The following is a 24,031-nucleotide window of genomic DNA, read 5'->3' on the forward strand; positions in this document are numbered from 1 at the left end:
AGAGCATATATATATATATATATTTACTGTATATATATAATACAATTAATATAAATGACATTAAGTACTACAAACGATGTATACTTTGTGTACTATATAAAATTTGCATATATTGTATGACTGTAGTAAGAATTTTATCTTAATTTATTTTATTTTAATTTATTTTATATTAATTTATTTTATATTTAAAAAAATTATATTGTATTTCTGAAGTAAGAATTTTATTGTATTTTATTTCATTTGTTTATTTATTATTATTATTATTATTTATTATATATTTTTTTATTTTATTTTACATAAATGGGAATAAAAATAAACCAAAATTGAAAAGCAAGTGCTCAACCAACTGGAGGAGGTTAAAACATTTTTTTTTTTAAATTACATTTATAATTTGTTTGTTATTCGTTTTGCACTTTTTTCTACAGTTAAATAAAAAAATAATCTCACAATCCCAAAAACTATGCAACATTTCTTTTGATTTGGGGTGTAAATGTGACCAGGCCATTTCTCTGTGAGCTTCACTTCACTGATAGTACACACACACTGATGCGTTTAAAGCTTTTACAGTTGACATCTGGGTCACACACACAGCGTTCACTGTAAATCCCTGGAGATCCGGTCTTCTGTTGCATCTCTGAGAAACACTGTGATTAGTGTGAGGCCAGTGTTTGTTTTCATGCACCAGCGCCCCCTGCTGGAGGAGTCTCATGCTTCGGCCTCACGAGTCTCAGCGTGTCTCTCGCTCTCCAAGTGTGTTGCATCCGATGGGACGAGAATGCCTTCAGCACAAGCTTTTATGCTTCTCCCACCATGATTCTTGGCTCGAGTCGGGATGCCACAACACAAGGCTGTCATAACACGTCGAAGGCCTGCATTCACGATGGCGATGCATCTCTCGGTTGGCCGAGCAGGGGTCTGAGAACAGTTTGCATGAAATGCTTTGGCCAGAGATGAAGTTTCCGGATTCATAATGGCCGCTTTACTGTGTTTCTCAAAGACGGGGAGAAAGGGGGCACAAACTAATGAAAGTGGGCATTTGTGTGTGTTGTGCGAATCCCAGCATTCATTTCCCACCGATGAGAGTGTGGCGGAAACACTGAGCGGGTAAATGGAGGCATGATTGAGTCCTAATGAGTTCACTGCTGATCCGCACTCATGCATCCGCTTCGGTTTCAACACCAGATCGATCCGGGCTTTTAAAGCCTTTCTAAATATGTGTACAAAACTAATCCATTAATAGGAATCGTTTTAGCTTGGAAGCAAGTGCAAGGTGTGCCGAATAAAATTCGATCATGAAATGACCTTGAGATGCTCAGAAAAATGCCAACGTTTGCTTTATGTCAGAGATCTTGATAGAATTACACATCTAACAAAATCACAAGGCCACGTTTGAATCATTTTAAGCTTTTATTCAGCAAGGACACATTCAATTGATCAAAAGTGACAGTAAAGACATTTATAATGTTGCAAATGATTCTATATCAAATACATTCTGTTCTTTCTATTCACCCAAGAATCCTGGAAAATAAAGTGTATCATGGTTTTCACAAACATAATAATCATAAATGTTTCTTGAGCATCAAATCATCATATTAGAATGATTTCTGAAGGATCATGTGACACTGAAGATGCTGAAAATTCAGCTTTGATCACAGAATTAAATTACATTTGACTATATATTCACATAAAAAAACAGCTGTTTTAAATTGTTAAAATATTTCACAATTTTCACTGTATTTTTGATCAAATAAATGCAGAAGAGACTTCTTTCAAAAACATTAAAACATTTTCCAGACCCCAAAGTTTCTGTGATTTTAGCATGACTTGCTCAGATTGAGTCAGGTGACCTGTTACAGCCAATCAGGCCGTGGCTAAAACAGCCGTTTGATCTCATTGGCTCAGCAGTTTGTGCAGATTAATGTCAGCGATTTGCTAAAAGATCCTCATTCTGTTGTTTACCAGCTAATTGAATCTGCGGAGAGAAATGGAGGGAGAAATAGCCTGTAATGGCCGTTCAGAGGAAGAGAGGAAAGATAATGATTATGATGACTTGATATTGTTCTAAAAGTGAAATGCCTTCTAAGGGAACATCTAAACTGAAATGGAAAATTCAATGCACAATTGGCTTAAATAGAGTTAGCCTTTAGCATGTTGCAGAGCTAACGATGCAATACTCAAATAAGCACAGGCTGTTGGCATTTAGATGATCTTAATTCCTAGAGGCCGGATCTTTAGGCTGGATCTTGTGTGCTTTAAAGGGATAATTCACCCAAAAATGAAAATTAGCCAATGATTTACTCGCCCTCAAGTCATCCTAGGTGTACATGACTTTCTTCTTTCAGACGAATACAATCACAGTTATATTAAAAAATGCCCAGGCTCTTCCAAGCTTTATAATGGCAGTGAATGGCTGTTTCTGTTTTGAAGTCCATAAAAGTGCATCTATCCATCATAAAAGTATGGACAGATGCACTTTTATCATGGATAGATGCTCTTTTAATAATGAATAGATGCACTTTTATCATGGATAGATGCACTTTTAATAATGAATAGATGCACTTTTATCATGGATAGATGCACTTTTATCATGAATAAATGTACTTTTATGATGGATAGATGCACTTTTATCATGAATAGATGCACTTTTATCATGGATAGATGCACTTTTATGATGGATAGATGCACTTTTATCATGGATAGATGCACTTTTATCATGAATAAATGTACTTTTATGATGGATAGATGCACTTTTATCATGAATAGATGCACTTTTATCATGGATAGATGCACTTTTATGATGGATAGATGCACTTTTATCATGAATAAATGTACTTTTATGATGGATAGATGCACTTTTATCATGAATAGATGCACTTTTATCATGGATAGATGCACTTTTATGATGGATAGATGCACTTTTATCATGAATAGATGCACTTTTATCATGGATAGATGCACTTTTATCATGGATAGATGCACTTTTATCATGAATAAATGTACTTTTATGATGGATAGATGCACTTTTATCATGAATAGATGCACTTTTATCATGGATAGATGCACTTTTATGATGGATAGATGCACTTTTATCATGAATAGATGCACTTTTATCATGGATAGATGCACTTTTATGATGGACAGATGCACTTTTAATAACGAATAGATGCACTTTTATGATGGATAGATGCACTTTTATCATGAATAAATGCACTTTTATGATGGACAGATGCACTTTTAATAATGAATAGATGCACTTTTATGATGGATAGATGCACTTTTATGATGGATAGATGCACTTTTAATAAGGAATAGATGCACTTTTATGATGGATAGATGCACTTTTATCATGGATAGATGCACTTTTATCATGGACAGATGCACTTTGATCATGGATAGATGCACTTTTATGATGGACAGATGCACTTTTATCATGGATAGATGCACTTTTATCATGGACAGATGCACTTTGATCATGGATAGATGCACTTTTATGATGGACAGATGCACTTTTATCATGGATAGATGCACTTTTATGATGGATAGATGCACTTTTATCATGGATAGATGCACTTTTATCATGGACAGATGCACTTTTATCATGGATAGATGCACTTTTATGATGGACAGATGCACTTTTATCATGGATAGATGCACTTTTATGATGGATAGATGCACTTTTATCATGGATAGATGCACTTTTATCATGGATAGATGCACTTTTATCATGGATAGATGCACTTTTATCATGAATAAATGCACTTTTATGATGGATAGATGCACTTTTAATAAGGAATAGATGCACTTTTATGATGGATAGATGCACTTTTATCATGGATAGATGCACTTTTATGGACTTCAAAACAGAAACAGCAATTCACTGCCATTATACAGCATGGAAGAGCCAAGACATTTTTTAATATAACTTAGATTATATTTATCTGGAAAAAGAATGTCATGTACACCTAGGATGACTTAAGGGTGAGTAAATCATGGGCTAATTTACATTTTTGGGTGAACTACCCCTTTAATGCAGTTTGTCCCAGCAGCCTCTGGGTGTGTGCCAGCGATGCTAAAAACAGCTCTGCAGAGAACTAGCGCACATGCTAGCGGCAGCTTTGACCTCAGCAGTATAAGAGCGATGCTGACACACACACACACACACACACACACACACACAGAGAGAGAAGCCCTGGTCTTAACTGTCACCTGGATCGTCTTTCAGACAAGATCATGCTCGAATCCCCAGGATGATATCGACCTTGAGTCACACACTGCTGGTACCAAGGCTTAGAAAGTATATCAGATGGTATTTTCGTAACAATATTCATATGCTGCGTTCACGCCATGCCGTTATTACTGTAATGTCTAGATGACAACACGTGATGTTCTGCTCGGAGCTGGTAATGGGAATTATGCATTACATGAATGTAAAAAGACAAATAAAAATGGCATAACAAAATTATTAAAACTAATATAAATATTTTAAAAAGCAAAAACTAACAAAAATGACAAAAGCACTGTTAAAATAAAACTGAAATATAATTCAAAATAAGTATAAAAACTATAACAGCATATAAATAATACAAAAACATATATACTGATGCAATCTTTTGAGTAACACCGCGTCCTAACCAGACGCGATCATAGGACGCGATGCGATAAGATTCCAGCAACAAGCAATTTGCCTGTCCTAACCAGAGACTGTAGGTCGTAACCATAGGTCGTAACCATAGACTGTAGGTCGTAACTCAGTAGCAACTACGAGATGTGTCAAAATCAATCAAAACCCACATCCAATCAGAACAGCGTGTGGGCGGAGTCTCGTGGCAAGCGCACAGCAGCAGAGAGTAATCTCGACGGCACTCGCAAGAAAATGGTTAAGTACAAATTCACAAATATTACACCAACACCATTTAAATATTATTAAAAATACATACTGAGTTACTAAAACAATATTAGTCAAATAATACACTTGTTTGTTCACAGTTTGAACGTTCTTGTTTCCATTAGTTTAATTTCAAGATCTGAGGTGAATTATCCACTGTTGCTTTTACAGCTACAAAGCTGGAGCACTAAATGATATTCAAAGTCACATTACACGCTTTTAACATGAAATAAAGCACATAAACAGCACCTGAGATCATCATTGACACACTTTGTGTTTGTTGTTCCAGCGCGACCGTGTGTATGTGTGTGAGAGTGTGTTTTTGTGTGAGTGTATGTTTGTTTGTGAGTGTGTGTGTGAATGTATGTTTGTTTGTTTGTGTGTGTGTGTGAGTGTATGTTTGTTTGTTTGTGTGTGAGTATGTTTGTTTGTGTGTGTGTGTGTGTGTGTGTGTGTGAATGTATGTTTGTTTGTTTGTGTGTGTGTGAGTGTATGTTTGTTTGTTTGTGTGTGAGTGTGTTTGTTTGTTTGTGTGTGTGTAAATGTATGTTTGTTTGTTTGTGTGTGTGTGAGTGTATGTTTGTTTGTTTGTGTGTGAGTGTGTTTGTTTGTGTGTGTGTATACCATGTCACTAAATGATTAGTATACACAAATATCAGTGTATGTATTCAGGGTTTTACTATGGTACATATCTCAAAAACATAGGCCTAGGACTACAGTAGCATCATGTGCAAAGACAAAGAAATAGGAATAAAAATGAAGATACTGTGGTATATCTTTATGCTAAAACCACAGTAATTTTTTGCAAGATGAACTTTTTATATCAATATAAAGTTGCAAAGACAGGTTGCGTGGGCTTTTGTGTTGTGTTGTGTTTAGTGAAGTCAGAGAGGACGGTAATGCCGAGGCTTTTACTGCAGAGCTCACCCGCTCGCTTCACTAACTGTGTCTGAGGGATGCTGGGAAATCAATACTCTTTGAGCCAGACAAACCCATCAGTCCAGCTGACATATTGACACGAGAACGTCTCCTGCTGCGTCACATGCTGTCTTTACCGTCTTTACTTCACTGCGTTTACTTGAGACAGACAAGTTTGAGTCACTCCTTAATATAATGTGCATTTAGAAGTCACTGTGTGTTTTGTATAAATGTATATTTTACCATGGTATTACCATAAAAATATACTATGGAAAAACACTACGGTGTCATTAATATGGTGTATGAATACAAATAATATACTTGGACATGTACACGTAAAAAAAAATTAGGGTACTTTATTTTAGACATTCTTTGAAGTACCTTATATACATTTTATAGCACATCTATGCTAATATAAAATAGAAATATCATGGTTTGGACATTACCATTATGTCATTCTTTATAATTTAAAAGCCTATATGAATGCTATATAAAGGAAATAGTATGATATTTTGTATATGGTACTAGGGGTGTAACGGTTCACAAAATTCACCGTTCGGTTCAATACGATACACTTGTGTCACAGTTCGGTACGTTTTCGATACAGCAAAAAGAAAGAAATGCCAGAGATTTTTTTTAAATTAAAACTAACATAATAAAGTATGATTTTTTTTTTTTTTACTTTGAGCAATGATGGAGCTATAATAGACTCAAATGTCAAAATAAAACTGACGTAATGTTACTTGAAAGCATTATAGCCTACTATTCCTGCCAGACTTCCATGGTTGCAGTTAGTGTTACTACAGTAAATCCATGGTGAATGTTGCAGATCTGTGGACACTGGATAGCACAATGTTTCTTCCTGGCTTCCACGCGCTGTTTGATCCGGTAATAACGGAGAAATGAGAATGTTTCTCACTAGATCTCGCAGCGATGTTATTACTTAAAGGGTCAGTTCACCCAAAAATGAAAATTCTGTCATTAATGACTCACCCTCATGTCGTTCCAAGCCCGTAAGACCTCCGTTCATCTTCGGAACACAGTTTAAGATATTTTAGATTTAGTCCGAGAGCTTTCTGTCTCTCCATTGAAAATGTATGTACGGTATACTGTCCATGTCCAGAAAGGTAATAAAGACATCATCAAAGTAGTCCATGTGACATCAGTGACTCAATTTTAAGTTTATAAAGCGACGAGAATACTTTTTGTGCGCAAAAAGTAAACAAAAATAACGACTTTATTCCACTATTCATTTCCTTCTCTCTGGGCCTCGAGTGAGTTCACGTAGTGTAATAGCGCAGCGCTTCTGGGTTGCACGTCACACGTAGGCTCACTATTGGCCGACGCTGGTCATGTGTGTGATGCGTGTGACGTACAACACAGAAGCGCTGTGCTATTGGATGGATTAGTTAGAAAGAAAGAAAGAAAGAAAGAAAGAGAAAGAAAGAAAGATGGATTAGTTAGAAAGAAAGAAAGAACAACCCAGATGCGCTACGCATTTATACTACGTGAACTCACTCGAGGCCCAGAGAGAAGGAAATGAATAGTGGAATAAAGTCGTTATTTTTGTTGTTTTTTGCGCACAAAAAGTATTCTCGTCACTTTATAAACTTAAGATTGAGCCACTGATGTCACATGGACTACTTTGATGATGTCTTTATTACCTTTTCTGGACATGGACAGTATACCGTACATACATTTTCAATGGAGAGGCAGAAAGCTCTCGGACTAAATCTAAAATATCTTAAACTGTGTTCCGAAGATGAACGGAGGTCTTACGGGCTTGGAACGACATGAGGGTGAGTCATTTTTGGGTGAACTGACCCTTTAAGTGGCGAATTCAAATGATTTCTTTACTGGATCTCTTAGCGCTGTGTAGTAACAGTGTCGCTTGATCAAGATCGGCTCGCGCTGCTTTGGTCCAAACTGATAAAACGGTCCGTCAACCACACAATAACGAGCAGTTTCGTTCCGCTTACGTTACGTTTGCCATTTGATGTTGGACCATGTTGTGGACCCGCCTACATTTGAAATGACGTAATTTTGGTCGGCAGGAAAAATGGTCCAGTTCGGTTTGAAAATGCGTACCGAACACCGAACCGAAAGCCTCGTACCGAACGGTTCAATACGAATACGTGTACCGTTTCACCCCTACACGGCACATATTTCAGTATCAAAGTACTGTAGTATTACCATCTGATACCAACACACCACGGTACTACCACACTACTTTCATAAGAGCTATATGTGATTCATATAGTTTTGAATACATTTGAATGGCTAAGACGTCACTGACAGACCATTATTGTCTTTTTAAGAGGCGATAGCTTGATAAAAGTCCTCAGCATGGAGGAATAATAGATGTGTGCTGTAAATAGATCTATAGCCTAGCTCATTTCCAGCGGATCTGTCTTCCTCTTTACTACTAGTTACGGCACCAAATAAACATGAATGAACATCAGAAGGAATGTTGAAAGATATAGACATCATATAGGCTATAAGAAGCTGTTCATTTTAACCTTTAATAATAATAATACCAGGTTTCTCTGTATGTTTACAGCATGAGTTGAGAGATTTCTTTCCTTGAGAAAAATGAACATGCCCTTCCTGATATTTAGATATTGAATCAAGATTCGAATCGAATCGCAAGCTTATGAATCGAATCACACAGCCATCCATTATCCTCACTTCAAGCTACACTTGTTTTACTATATCTTTCTATGGCAGAAACTGTAGGCCTACGAGTCGTATGCTAGTATTCAGCATTTGCCCTTGATTTCTGTGTCATCTTGCTCATTGTTTGACATTCTGCTCGAGTAGCTACTCACTCTGAACCCGAATCTCTCAGCTCTCCAGAAGCCCGTCCCAGTGGCACAGTTATATTTAGCCGACTGCAGCTAGCGGTTTCTGGGACACGGGTGTTACTCTCACTACAAAAATGCCCTGGAAACTCTCCGTTTGTTTGAGAAAGGCTCCTGTGAGATGTTAGCGCCGCGCAGGTTTTGTGTGGGAGGTGTTTGAAGAAGAACATCTCGCAGGAGAACAACCGCATGCAAAGCAAGCCTGATGCTATAGCAGTTAGAGCGATAAACGTTTTCACAGGGAAAAGCAGTGCATTTCAGGGTGTTTCTGTGCTGTTCGGCGCACTTGGTGTGCATCATAACCCCCCTGATCTTTTAGGGCCATTCATTATTTAAATTTTTTTTACTTTTTTGTTGTTGTCGTTGCATTACAGAACAATAACAACATACATATATCACAATGCATTCAACTATTATCTAGTAGATTCATAATAGCATCAAAGGAAACAACAGAAAAAAATTTATACAGGGGATAAATTACAAAAAATACAAAAATATGAATTAAAAAATTCGATACATCCATTTTGCTTTTTTTATTTCTTGCATCTTTTAAGGCCTCAATGTAACGCTTAAGTTCAATTTTAAATATTTTATAATGTTAGGTTTATTATTAGTCCATTTCTGTTTGTGTGTATGGCATTTTCCATACATAATTATTAAGTTAATCACCAAATTTTGCTCTCAAATCAAATTTTTATTTAATAAAAATATATCTTTACCGGATAGTCAAATCTTTAATTTTGTGAATTTAAATATTCAATATTCAATATCAATCCAAAAATACACATTCAAAAAATAAATGTTTTATTGATTCTTCTTCTAAAGTTACAAAAGACGCATTTATTCTCCATGTCTCTAAAAAAATCTTGAGACGACTTTGGTAAATCAAATCAATAACCTAAAATGTAACTTCTTAAACTTTATTGGTGAGACAGTTTTTACTAGGTAAACCCCAGACCTCTTTGCTTTTTTTGAGTTTTAAAAAGGTTTGCATTTAGTGATGTAGTTCTACATCATTTTTTTATATTAATATGTTTATCTATAATTTTCACAGCATTCATTTTCAGGCCATTTGTTGTTGTTGTTGTTGTTGTTGTTGTATATACACTATATACTAAATTAGAGCATCACAATAGTTAAGAATAACACTAATAGAGAAAGTAAAGAACGAAACAAAAACAGACAGTCACCCCCCAAAAAAAGAAAAGGAAAGAAGAGGGAATTACACAAATAAACAATAATTACACATTAAATACAGTAAAAATGTAAAACAAAATGTAAAAAAAAAACATGTTCTGAGAGCTTTCTTGTAAGGCGAGAGTGAAATTGTCAGTAAATAATGTTTTATCTCATGTAAGAATATTTCAAAAATAAGTCTACAATTTGAAAAATTACATTTATGAGTATAAAATATACATAGAAAGAGAATTAGACTTATTATAAAGCAGGCATTTGCATCCGCTCCAAAAAAATCCCCAGAAAATGTGTGATTCATTGAAAAACCTTGTAATATCGTACTCGAGATAAGCGAACTAGCATCACTCCAGAGCTGGAAAGTCATTTTAGGGCCATCCGTACACACAGTATTGGCTGATGATGTCATCACGGCACGCTGAGATGTGTTTCAGGACAGACTGCAGATTTTAATTAGGAAAGCAGAAACTCTTGGCGAGGAAACTTGTGTCATTGTAGTTCTGCCAGTGTCCATTATCTCACGGGTGAGGAACGCCACATGACCGTGCTGGTCCGGGGATTGTGGGTAAGGCATTACAGGGGCAGATCTCAGGGTTGTCCAATAGGTGGCAGTCGGTCCTTAAAGCTCAGAGATGTGCATCAGTGTCAAGGTGATGGATGATGGAGAGGGAGGAGAGGAGAGGAGGGGGTTGATGGGAAATAAATAAGTGCTGTCTCTTTGCAAAGGTCAGCAGAGCCGATGAACAATTACAGTCTTATTCAGAGTCAGACACGAACAACACTCTGGAAAACACAGCTGTTTTACTTTTGTATGTGTATATTGCTTTATGTAATACATATTTTAATTCGTTTTTACTAAAGTCAACTTGAAGTCAATATTTTATTTACACGTTTCATGATACACTTTCCTGGTCTTCTTGTGATCTTTTTTTTTTTCTTTTCATTTATTACAAAGTAAATAAAAAATAAAACTGAAAAAATCTGTATAATAATTTATATTTTTATTAATCTTAATTATTAAATGTGATATTTTTTCGCTCCTTATTTCCCTTCCTTTTTCTGTTTGAATATCAAAAAAAAAATGTGTGTGTATATATATATATATATATATGTGTGTCTTTTTAGTAGATATTCAACCAGACAAAAAAAGTGAAACATTGTAACATATTAATGACAATATGTATTATGTTTTCATATATATACACACAAATATATACATATGTTGCAAATGTTTCTCTTTGACTAATTCAATGTTTTCATTGAATTCTTAGTTCAGTTTAACCTCATTATTGCCATATTTAAATCCATTACACAGAATCCAGCTGATCCACAATCAGTGGAGCAAATATGATAATGATGTCCGTGATGTATCTTAAATATCCCACTATAATGACCTCTGACCCCTCTGTGTCTTTCAGCAGGGCTTCAGAGGAAGCCGCCCATGAGGAAGTGTGAACGGTGAAAAGCCGAAAGGTCAGAGGTCAGGATGACGACAGTAGCCGCAGAATTCGAGCACATGGACATCCAGCAACAATACCCGGACAGCGTGAACAACCGCTGGGAGGACGAGTGGGACAACGAGAACAGCTCGGCCCGGCTGTTCGAGCGCTCGCGCATCAAGGCTCTGGCGGGTGAGTGGGAATCACAAACATACACTGTTTTTAACAGTAAAAGACCGTAAAAATGCGTCAGTGTAAAACTGTTCAGTGGTTAACAGAACGTTTCCGTACTATAATACGGTGAATAACTGTGATAGATCTAAATCTGCAAAATGTATATTTTGTACATTTAATGTAATTTTACAGTAAAATACCGTTAAATTTACAGGTTTTGGAAGTGAAAACGAACAAGTCAAGAAAACCGTACATTGACATTCCCACAATTCCCTGCGTGACACTTCACATTTGATGTACTTTTGTTGAAATAACTATGTTTCTTCATAGTTTTTTGTATGTACATTTGTATGCAGCTTCTATATATTAGTTGTAACTTTAATGAGGAAAAGGTGTTTGTGATGAGCTTTGATTGATCATGTGACTCATCATCAGTGTGTATTACAGTGATACAAAACAGATATTAGTACTTCAATAGGTCGGTAAATTAACATTATATCAGATAATGAAATACGTTCGTTTACTGTAAATTTACGTTAAGTCTGTAAAACCTAAAATGTTGCTACTGTATTTTTTACGGTATATTTCTGGCTTTTACCGTAAACATATTTTTACGGTATAGTGTCCATCTGTGATGCTGTTAAACAGATGAACATGACCCTCTTTCAGAGCTTGACAGAGAGGAACAATGAGAGAGGTTATTAAGTGTTTTCTGTCAGCTATTGTGTGTTTTGGAGTTTGAATAGCTCGATAATGTGACGCCCACCCGCTCGCACATGACATGCAGTGATTCTGTGCGTAGGAGATCTGCGGCGGAGAGAAAGTGGGCGTAAGTTCACACTTTATCCGCTCCTTCTGAAGCTCCCACACCGTTTCAGATCCACGGCGAAACCCTCGAGCCCACAGACCGGCTCGCGTCGCTCTTACGCCTCGTGCGGGAAACTGTGTGTTACATAAAATCAATATGGAGATGCATGATGATTTATTCATGAGTTTAATTTTTAATGCAGTTCCTATAGAAACAATATACCTGCGTTGAACTAAATGCTTCTTTTGTAGGGCACTTAGACACTCTGATGGTGCATTTGATGAGTAATATTGCTATAGATGCATTTTAGAAAACAATATATTTGGATTTACAAAACCTAGTTAGTCATTAGAGTGTGTCGTCACAAAAGTTCATTAAAACACTCTGAAATTGTAGGTGCATGATAAAGCATCGGTTGCGTTGTTCCTTGCTTCCATCATAACATGTAGACATATATGTGAAAAATAATAGTTTGGGGTCAGCAAGTCTGAATTTATTTGATCAAAAATTTTGAAATATTATTGCAATTTAAAACAGCTGTTTTCTATGTGAATATACAGTACAGGTCAAAAGTCTGGAAACATTACATTTTTTTATATTTTTGAAAGAAGTCTCTAATGCTTATCAAGGCTGCGTTTATTTGATCAAAAAAAATATATATATTATTACAACTTAAAATAATAGTTTTCTAGATTTGATAGATAGAATAATAGATAGATTTGAATATACTTTAAAAAATAATTTAGTCCTGTGATGCAAAGCTGAATTTTCAGCATCATTACTCCAGTCTTCAGTGTCACATGATCCTTTAGAAATCATCAAATCTAATATTCTGATTTATTATGAGTGTTGGAAACAGTTCTGCTGCTTAATATATTTGATGGATAAAAAGTTAAAAAGAACAAAAATATTTTCTAATAATATAAATCGTCTTTACTATCACTTTTTATCAATTTAACACATCCTTGCTGAATAAAAGTATTGTTTTATTCCAAAAAGAGAAAGAAAAAAAATGACTGACCCCAGATTACTGACCAGTAGTGTATATTGGTGTTACAAAAGATTTCTATTTTTAAAACATTTGCTTCTTTTTTTTTATTTTATTTTATTATATTTTTTTACTTTTTATTCATCAAAGTATCCTAAAAAAGTATCACAGGTTATGAAAAAATATTAAGCAGCAGAACTGTTTCCAACTTTGATAATGAATCATCATATTAGAATGATTTCTAAAGGATCATGTGATAGACTGGAGTAATGATGCTGAAAATTCAGCTTTGCATCACAGAAATAAATGATAATTTAAAGTATAATAAATTGAAAACCAATTATTTTAAATTGTAATAATATATCACAATATTACTTTTTTTTTGTCCGTATTTTTGATCAAATAAATGCAGGCTTGATGAGCAGAAGAAACTTCTTTCAAAAACATTAAAAATAGTAATGTTTCCAAACTTTTGACCTGTACTGTATAATAAAGTGTAATTTATTCCTGTGAATTTTCAGCATCATTACTCCAGTCTTCAGTGTCACATGATCCTTCAGAAATCACTCTAATATGATGATTTGATGCTCAAGAAACATTTATGATTATTATCAGTGTTGGAAACAACTTCATATTTTTGTGGAAACCGTCATACATTTTATTTTTCAGGATTCTTTGGTGAATGGAAAGTTCAAAAGAACAGCATTTATTTGAAATATAATCTTTTATAACATTATAAATGTCTTCACTGTCACTCTTGATCAATTTAATGTGTCCTTGCTGAATAAAAGTATTAATTTCTTTCCCAAAAAAAATATTTTTTTCCCAAATCTCACGATTCTGAGGGGGGAAGTTTTAAACTCGGAAATGCAAGACGCAAAATGCAAAAAGTCAGAACGGCAAGATATAAATTTCCATAATTTTTAAAGACTTCCACATCATTCCACCTCCTCAACCCCTCCGCAACTCTCACTGTGGGGTTTTGTTGTATTTCTTTATATAATTGATTCTCCTTGGATGACAGTGGCATATTTCCCTCCGCTGTTTTCCATCAGGCCTCATGCGTTCAGTCGCTGTGTTTACAGAGGTGTGATGTTGTTTATGAGCGCTGGAGTTTTCTCATATTCTCTCGGGGTGGTAGAGCTTAAACAGACGCTTCGCTCTCCCTGAGACTCACTTAGAAACTTCAGGGATGAAGAAGATGGAACATAAAACAAAAATATTAAATCTCGTCTTCTCTCTCTTGTTGCCAAAACCCACAAACCATTTCTGGAGTTGTAAAAAATCCCCAGCATTCCAGTAAAGCATCTACGTTTCACGTGATTGTGTTTTCCTGCATTCCTGGGCAGCAGAGCATACACAACCCTTGCTCTGTCCCACTCATTCTGTATCATGGAAGCAGGAATAATGCTCAAGAAGGAGATGCACAGCAAGTTTAAGGTGCAGTGTGTCATTATTTTTAAATAGGCCATGTCTTGATGTTGTTTTCAGGCTCGACTAGAACTTGAATGTTGATTATTTTCCTCATATTCTCCTCTCTTCCCAGTCTGTCAGTAACGCTCTGTTTAGTTCCTGTCTCTATGAAGCCCCTCCTTCTGAAAAGCACACTGTGCTCTGATTGGTCGGCTGGAGCAGTGTGTTCTGATTGGTCGAGCGCTTCGAGTGTGTTTGGGAAATGTCCCGCCCCTTTCCATAACCGCCAGTTTAACACACTACTAACTCAACCAAGCCCCGCCCCTTTATTCTGCGCATGAATTATTATAATGAGGAATATTGTGACGTGTTCGTTCCCGGAAGAAACTCAAGAGTACAATGGAGGCGTTTCAGGAGTTCAGGAACACTGACACTGATATAGAGAAGAACTAAGAGCTTTTTCATGCTTAAACAGCAACATCACACACTAAAGGAAGATATGAATAGTTACAGTTGCCAAACTTTTGGTGGATCACTAATTGCTACTAGAGGCATGGAAATTACAAACTAGTGACATCTGTGAGTTTTCATACTAAACAAGCCATGAAATTTGAGATCAAGAGTTGCAGGAGGAAGCAATATTTTGGCACAAATTTTGGGATGACTTTTATTTTGCCTTTGGCTTGGGCCAGAGCGTACTCAGCAATACTGCAGCGCATTGGTAATCAAACCTCATATATTCCTCAGAGGATGTAAAAGTCTCGTTTAAATAGCAGCTGAAGTGTCTCAGGTCTTCGCGGTCTTGTCACGCTGTCATGGGCTGGGATGGGACGTCCGACATCACACCGGCACGGTTCACTCCCAGAGGTCTGATCAGTCGGGAATCTCAGGCATTCCTCACTAATGTGGACCATGTGCTCGAGGAACAGACGGGCGCCAGATTGAGGGAAAACCACTGCTTTATTTGTGTTATTATTATTATTATGCTAAACACGAGCATGTGTGGGATTTATTACGGATTGATTCTGACACTTTGTTTAATTCGGTTGCATTTTGTAAGAAGTTTGTGCCTATTTTATTAAACTGCTCAAACTTTAATGATTTATGTTAACTCAATGATCTCTGCCATTATCATGAGCAGATGGACAGACTGACCGGCGGATGGACAGATAGATGGATATATTGATTGATTGATTGATTGATAGATTGATAGATAGATGATAGATAGATAGATAGATAGATAGATAGATAGATAGATAGATAGATAGATAGATAGATAGATAGATAGATAGATAGATAGATAGATAGATGGATGGATAAGTAGACAGACAGATAGATAGAGATAGATAGAGTGAGATAGATAGATAGATAGATAGATAGATAGATAGATAGAGTGATAGATAGAGTGAGTGATAGATAGATAGAGTGATAGAGTGATAGATAGATAGATAGATAGATAGATAGATAGATATATAGATAGATAGAGTGATAGATAGATAGATAGATAGATAGATAGATAGAGTGATAGATAGTGATAGATGGATGATGGAGATAGAGTGATAGAGTGATAGATGGATGATGGAGATAGATAGATAGATAGATAGATAGATAGATAGATAGATAGATAGATAGAGTGATAGATAGATAGATAGATAGAGTGATAGATAGATAGATAGATAGAGTGATAGAGTGATAGATGGATGATGGAGATAGATAGATAGATAGAGTGATAGAGTGATAGATAGTGATAGATGGATGATGGAGAGAGTGATAGAGTGATAGATAGAGTGATAGATAGTGATAGATGGATGATGGAGATAGATAGATAGATAGATAGATAGATAGATAGATAGATAGATAGATAGATAGATAGAGTGATAGAGTGATAGATGGATGATGGAGATAGATAGATAGATAGATAGATAGATAGATAGATAGATAGAGTGATAGAGTGATAGATAGTGATAGATGGATGATGGAGAGAGTGATAGAGTGATAGATAGAGTGATAGATAGTGATAGATGGATGATGGAGATAGATAGATAGATAGATAGATAGATAGATAGATAGATAGATAGATAGATAGATAGATAGAGTGATAGAGTGATAGAGTGATAGTGATAGATGGTTGATGGAGATAGATAGATAGATAGAGTGATAGATAGATAGATAGATAGATAGATAGATAGATAGATAGATAGATAGATAGATAGAGTGATAGATAGATAGAGTGATAGATAGTGATAGATAGATAGATAGATAGAGTGATAGATAGTGATAGATAGATAGATAGATAGAGTGATAGATAGATAGATAGATAGATAGATAGAGTGATAGATAGAGAGAGTGATAGATAGATAGAGTGATAGAGTGATAGATAGATAGAGTGATAGAGTGATAGATAGATAGATAGATAGATAGATAGATAGATAGATAGATAGATAGAGTGATAGATAGATAGATAGATAGAGTGATAGATAGTGATAGATAGATAGATAGATAGATAGAGTGATAGATAGTGATAGATGGATGATGGAGATAGAGTGATAGAGTGATAGATGGATGATGGAGATAGAGTGATAGAGTGATAGATAGATAGATAGATAGATAGATAGATAGATAGATAGATAGAGTGATAGATAGTGATAGATGGATGATGGAGAGAGTGATAGAGTGATAGATAGAGTGATAGATAGTGATAGATGGATGATGGAGATAGATAGATAGATAGATAGATAGATAGAGTGATAGATAGATAGATAGATAGATAGATAGATAGTGATAGATGGATGATGGAGATAGATAGATAGATAGATAGATAGATAGATAGATAGATAGATAGATAGATAGATAGAGTGATAGAGTGATAGATGGATAGATGGATAGATGGATGATGGAGATAGATAGATAGATAGATAGATAGATAGATAGATAGATAGATAGATAGATAGATAGTGATAGATGGATGATGGAGATAGATAGATAGATAGATAGATAGATAGATAGATAGATAGATAGATAGATAGATAGATAGATAGATAGAGATATATTGATTGATTGATTGATTGATTGATTGATTGATTGATGATGGACAGATGGACTGATAAACGGATGGATGGATGAATCTCTCTACCTAGATAGAATTAATGCTGTCATCATGAATAATTAATTCCTCTCAGTTGCCTGGTTTCCTTCTCACTCACACACACACACACACACACACACACACACACACACACACACACACACACACACACACACACACACACACGTATTGGTTTGTGGGGCAGTGGACTAGTATTCCACCAATGAAACACGAGCATCTAAATTATTGACCGGTGTCGTGAAAAATACATGAGCTGGTCGTCGTCTCCTCGAGTGACTCTCTTCCTTTAGCTCTCAACTTCGTCTCCTACAAATCCTACAACTACACTGAGGCAAGAGTGGGCATGAAGTATAGAGAATCATTTGTCAGATCATTAGAAATGTTGGAGTTCAGACTGAGATCTCGCACTGCTTTCCTATGGCCAGTTTTTTTTCTTTTTTTAGATCACATTCCTTGTTTGCCTCCTGATATACCAGGAGAAATATCCATATTTCCCAGAGCAGTTTCATCTCGTGTAATTGTGGGCTGGAATGTCCTGGTTTGCGTGTCTGTATGGTTGTTCATCTCATAAGAGAAAGGAAACACCCACAGACCCCCTGTCCTTCCTCTATCCTTCCCTTCCGGAGTCCGTCGGCCAGATGTCTGGAAAATCACCCCACTTAGCTTCACGAACGCGTTAGATCATCGCAATACTCAGAAACACACTGTATCCCGACACTATCCAGACGTTATGGGCTTTGCTGAAATCAGCACTCTTGAGTTCAGAGTCGAGGAAGAGCAGTTGTGTTGCGTTACAGCCGAATCCCTCTGGAATTGTGGGATTGAGCAAGTACATTTTTATAAGATCACAGCGGAGCATCATGTGAAATGTTGCCTTCCTTGACTTGCCAAAGGAGCGATTGTCTCAGCGCCAGCAGAAACAAGCAGTTACATACGTTTATCCCTCTGTGAGAGAGAAACAACACATCTGACATGCATTTGTGGGAAATCTGCGTTCATGCTGTTCATGGTCAGTTTCACATCGCTCTTTATCATGCTGAGATATCAGCATATTCATGTAGAAATACTGGTATTGATTAGAAAAGGTCATGTGATATAAATCCACTTTTGAGGCCTGTTCCTCTCGTATGGATGATCAAGGCTAGACTGGATCATGTCAGATGCTCGACTTAATGCTGTTCGACAAGGGTTTGGGATGTGACCTTTTTATCCATAAATCCACAGGTATTTTAGCCATATCTAGAGATTCACATTTTCTCGAGAAACTATAAAAATCTATTTGGACATTCAAAAATGTAAATCATTCTCATTATTAAAAAAAAAAAAAAAAAAAAAAAAAAAATATATATATATATATATATATATATATATATATATATATATATATATATATATATATATATTTTTTTTTACATTTATAAAATGTATAAATAGATTTATTTTCCTTGTCAGCATTATAAAAAAAATGGCTTTTATTTTTACAATATTTATTATTATACAGTATATCATCAGATAATATTATAAAATTTAATATAATATAATATTATAATTGAATATGCTTTTATCTTTTAAATAGAATATTTTTAAATAATTGTATTATTATTTTAAAAAAGTACATTTATAAAATGGGGCTTTTACTGTTAAAATATTTATCATTATGTAATATAATATAATATGCTTTTATCTTTTAAATATAATATTTTAAAATAATTGTATTATTATAAATTTTTTTACATTTATAAAATGTATAAATATTTTTTTCCCTTTATTTTGGCTTCACATTTTTCCGGCTTTTATTGTTAAAATATTTATCATTATATATCTTCAAATAATATAATGTACATATAATATAATATAATATACTTTAATCTTTTAAAAAATATATATTTTTGAATCATTTTATCATTGATCCGATTGGGAATGAATGGAAATACACACACACACATACACACACACACACACACACACACACACACACACACGTTAGGGTTAGGGTGTGTATTGCCCTTCATTTCCCATCATTTGCTGATATATTCATCCGGTTATCTCCAGATTATTCCACGGAGCGTGTGTGCGTGTTTGAGAGTAAGCGCTCCTGTATCGTGGGCTGTTTCTCGCGGGCCGAGGGATGATCTCAGCTCTGAGAGTCAGACACACACTTGTGACAGAGAACACAAGTGCAGACGGAGGTGAATTAAGCGCGCTGAGGACACGTGGACGTCTTGTGACTTCAAAATGACACAACTGACTGTGTTTGTGCACAAATATCCCTCTCACTGCGGGCCCAGATCCACCAGAACACCCTCGGGCCGCGATCCCACGCTACACACTCCGAGGAATAATCCAACATTTGTTTCATTTGGAAATACAGGATCATGGGACACATTTGGTCACATTATAGCTTATCTCATGGTTCCTTGAGGATGCTGTCTTGTGGAAAGAGAGAGTGATTATTTTTCTAAGTACCATGGCGTACTGTGTAAATAATAGTTTATTAATATAGCATTCATTCAGTATGATGATATATATATATATATATATATCTCATATCACTCTACTATGGTAAAGCCTAATACTTTTTAATGAAAGAGCAGAACATTTTACATTTTTATTTTTCGGTAGCACTTTATCTTACAGCCCTGTCCTATAATAAGTGCATATTATGTACTTATTATAGTAATTACAATATTTGGGTAATAACTATAGGTACTAACCCTGAACCTAACCTTAACCAATGTAGTTACCTTATATTAACCAGCACTTTTAAGTACGTGCACGTATTGTAAAATAAAGTGCAACCTATTTTTCTAATAAAAATGTTAATAGAAATTGGGGTTGTAAATGTTTGCCTGAAATAAGCTAAAGTACTAAAATGACCAAAACTAAATAAAAAGAGGAGATAAAAAACTAATTAAATGACAAAACACATTCAATTATTAAAACATAAACAAAAAATGTGCCTGTTATTCACGTTTTTATTCAAATGTCAATGAGCAAATTGAGTTGGAATTCCAAAGAAAACAACATAAACCTCTTTCTTCATTAAGCAGAAACAAATGCTTGCCGTGTGCCAGGAACACTGTTGCTGACAGAAAACAAACCAGCGTTTTATTGCTTGATTTATAACATTTCATGCAGCGTTTCATATCAGCGCTCCACTCTCATAAAAACACTCCTTAGGTGCCTGTAAATATCCCATGATCCGTTTTCTTTCTCAGTGTGGCTTTTAATTCACCGTTGAGGGCCTTAGTTTGCATAATCCTGCTTTTTATAACGTTTAAGACCCGTAACGAAAAGCAGACAGGAGCGTTTTGCCATCATGACAGTTCGTCTGTGTGTGTGTGCTGGATCCTGACGTAGCCGTGTGAGTGAGATTCCTGAGTGGGAATTACAGCAGATGTTTGTTTTACAGCGGAGTGCAATTCAATAGGCAAACTTTGAGAAGTAGTTCAAAGTCTGCATTCATGGCAGAGTCTCTCCTCACCTTGCAAACAGATGGACGGCGGGAGGGGGGGGGGGGGACACGAGGAGGAGGCGGCCAGTGGAATTTCAGGGAAACGGAATTTTAAGCAAACGGAATTTTAGGGAAATGGAATTCTAGACGGGATGCAAGTCAGTCCAACATTCCAAAACGGTCATTCCGCATTTCTAATGCGACTTTGCTTGTGTTGCATGACTTTTAAATAACAATGCATGGAAATGAGCCGACTTCCTGCTCTTTCTCCCCCCCCATCTCATCCGGAGACTTGGTACGGCCCGTCTTCTCCTCCTCCTCCTCCTCTTTCATTGTAATGAGGTGGTGACATCATGTGCAAACACACAGGCTGGTGAAATTACAACCCTCTTGCCCTCCTCTTCTGCTCCGCTAAAGGAGTCTCACAGAAACCCTTCCATTGACTCCGGCAGATTCAGAGCGGGTCGGTCTCAAACGGGTCGGCTCGAGGAGTGTGTGGGCAAGCCATCCTCTGAGTCTGAGTGTGTGTGTGTGTGTGACCGGAGGAGGGGCGTTTTTTTGTGTGTGTGTGCTGGAGTTTTTTGTGAGGGGGAGACGCTTCTTTTGAATGGGAAGACGAACAAGCATGCACGTCTCCTTTAGGACATTAGTCTGGGACGGAAACCTCTTGCTCTTTGGATATCTTTAAAGAGGAGCAGAAATAAGCCTCTCGGAGCTTTTCCTCGTCTTGTTGTTCCTTCTCATTCCGTGGTTTTCTGGGAGGAATCTGGAAATAGTTTCCCTCTCGGTCAGGGATCATGGATTTGGAGTGGGAGTCCGGGGCCCCCGAGGGCTTTTACCAGGAGCCGAGCTTCCCCGCGCAAATGCCCTTCAACTACAACCAGCTCGAGGGGCGTTTCAAGCAGCTGCAAGGTAAGATGCGTCCCGGATGTTGGGAATGCATTGTTTACAGGCGTTGCTACGCTGAGCACCGTTATGATGCCGATTCATGAGTTTCCTTCAGCACTGCGGCTGTGATTTTATAGATGCATAGAATATGCATTGAATGCATTGGTTTATAGATGCACAGAAAGCAGGGGTTTGTGCTTTACTCTCCCTGTAATCCTCACTGAAAGGGAGTTGCAGACTGGATTAGTGCAAAGGATTTTAGATGGTCAGTTTTTTGTGTGTGTGTGCATGCTTTTCATGCAAACATGCAACTTCTGTGCTTAACCTCCCTTCCCCAAAATCCCCGGGATCCGAGTCAATAAGGGGGCTGAATGGCCCGTCATAGACAACAATGGAAAACCCGGGGAAGGTGGGAGTGGTTGTTTTGTTCTGCTGACTATCACACTGATAGTGGCATGTTTCTTAAAGCTGCGGCTTCATATGCATTTGAATCGCGAGTGCTAATGAGTCCAGCCGTTTAGAGTAAGATACACATGAGGCCTTCGCTGTTACTCATTGTTCACTCTCAGAAAAAAATGGTGCAAAAGCTGTCACTGGGATCGTACCCTTTAAAAAGGTTCTAATATTTAGTATTTAGGTACTAATTTAGTGCCAATATGTGCCTAATAAGCACTCTTTAGGTACAAATGTGCATGTTTTGAAAAGGTACCGCCCCAGCGAGAGCTTTTGTACCTTAAATAGTTTGACAAAGCAGTCGTATTGTACCATGCATGACCGTTGTGGACACTTTGCATTCACCAGCCTGGTTTTGCAGCTCGAGAAATTGTGTGTTAGTCGCATCTTTTCTAATTGTGTGTAAATCAATAGATGTGCACTAGGCATTCGGCACTTCACACACTCAGCGATTTCGCACGCTTACGCCATTGCTTTCGTTTGCCTTTACTGTAGTGCAGATGTCTTCCCAGAGCTCTGGTTTTGGGGTTGTGAGTCTCAATGCATGCTCTTACACATCGCTTCTTTTACACCAAAGCAAGCGTTTTAAGAGCCATGCATGCATGATGAGATTGCACAAGTTTGTTTAGTATGAAACGAGTCATTGCTCTGGTATCAGTTAATAAGTAAACGTCGATGAATCACGGCTCAGTTTGAGGTCATGCTGGTGAGGTCGGATGAGAAATGGATACTCTAGATGGGCTGAAATACGTCTACATTACGATGATTTTATCTAAAGAAATGTGTTTGTGTGCAGATAATCAGTAGCTCAGGTTAACCATGTACTTATTTTAAGTAGTTTAATGATGAAAACTTTGACCTTTTACCTGTGCTATAATAGATTGACTAATTCAGCTTCATCTCAGGGTTGTAAATAACTTAATATGGCAGATAAACCGTATTGCTGTCACCACCCTAATACTTCAATGCATAATTCACAATTTTAGTTTTTCGACTTCAAAATTTCCCAGTTTAATTCAATGGATTACTTGCCTTTTCTTTCTAAATGAATTTTTTCTTTTAATGTCAACTGCATTGTGGATTTAAATGATTAATCTGCAGTTTTATGCGACTTTAGGCTCATGCTTGTGTACTGATAGCACATATTAGATTGCATTTGCTTTCATACTTGACATGTAGCATCTTGTTCCTCAGATGTGATGGTTTGATATTAAGATATTTAGAAGTTGCAACCCCGCCAAAGTCAAGAAGTTCTGTGTTTTATTATGCATCTTAAACTGCACACGAGCATTCTTCAGACCCTCCTGACAGAAGAGATTATAGCCAAGATAAATGACAGATTCTTGGATTTCCAGTGCTATTGTGGACCAACTTCAATGATCCTGGCAGCTTCTATTTGCACAGATAGTTCACTGACGGTAAGACTGCGTCCAGCTGATGTTGGACCGAC

The 24,031-nt window shown here is 36.5% G+C and overlaps 1 protein-coding gene across 3 annotated transcripts in view; it reads left to right on the forward strand.

Annotated features, from left to right (window-relative positions):
* Nucleotides 1–24,031, forward strand: part of sptbn1 (spectrin, beta, non-erythrocytic 1) — a 111,401-nt gene that overhangs the window by 22,392 nt on the left and 64,978 nt on the right. The window contains exon 2 of one of the 3 annotated variants that reach the window (XM_084395102.1): nucleotides 11,277–11,489. In XM_084395102.1, the coding sequence (XP_084251228.1) occupies nucleotides 11,345–11,489 (145 nt within the window). In that variant the 5' untranslated portion in view covers nucleotides 11,277–11,344. Of the gene's footprint in view, nucleotides 1–11,276; nucleotides 11,490–21,605; nucleotides 22,153–24,031 lie in introns of those variants that run through there. The other 2 variants (XM_084395103.1, XM_084395104.1) reach the window with 2 other exon arrangements.

The sequence above is a fragment of the Rutilus rutilus genome (assembly GCF_951802725.1).
Source record: "Rutilus rutilus genome assembly, chromosome: 22".
Classification (NCBI taxonomy): domain Eukaryota; kingdom Metazoa; phylum Chordata; class Actinopteri; order Cypriniformes; family Leuciscidae; genus Rutilus; species Rutilus rutilus.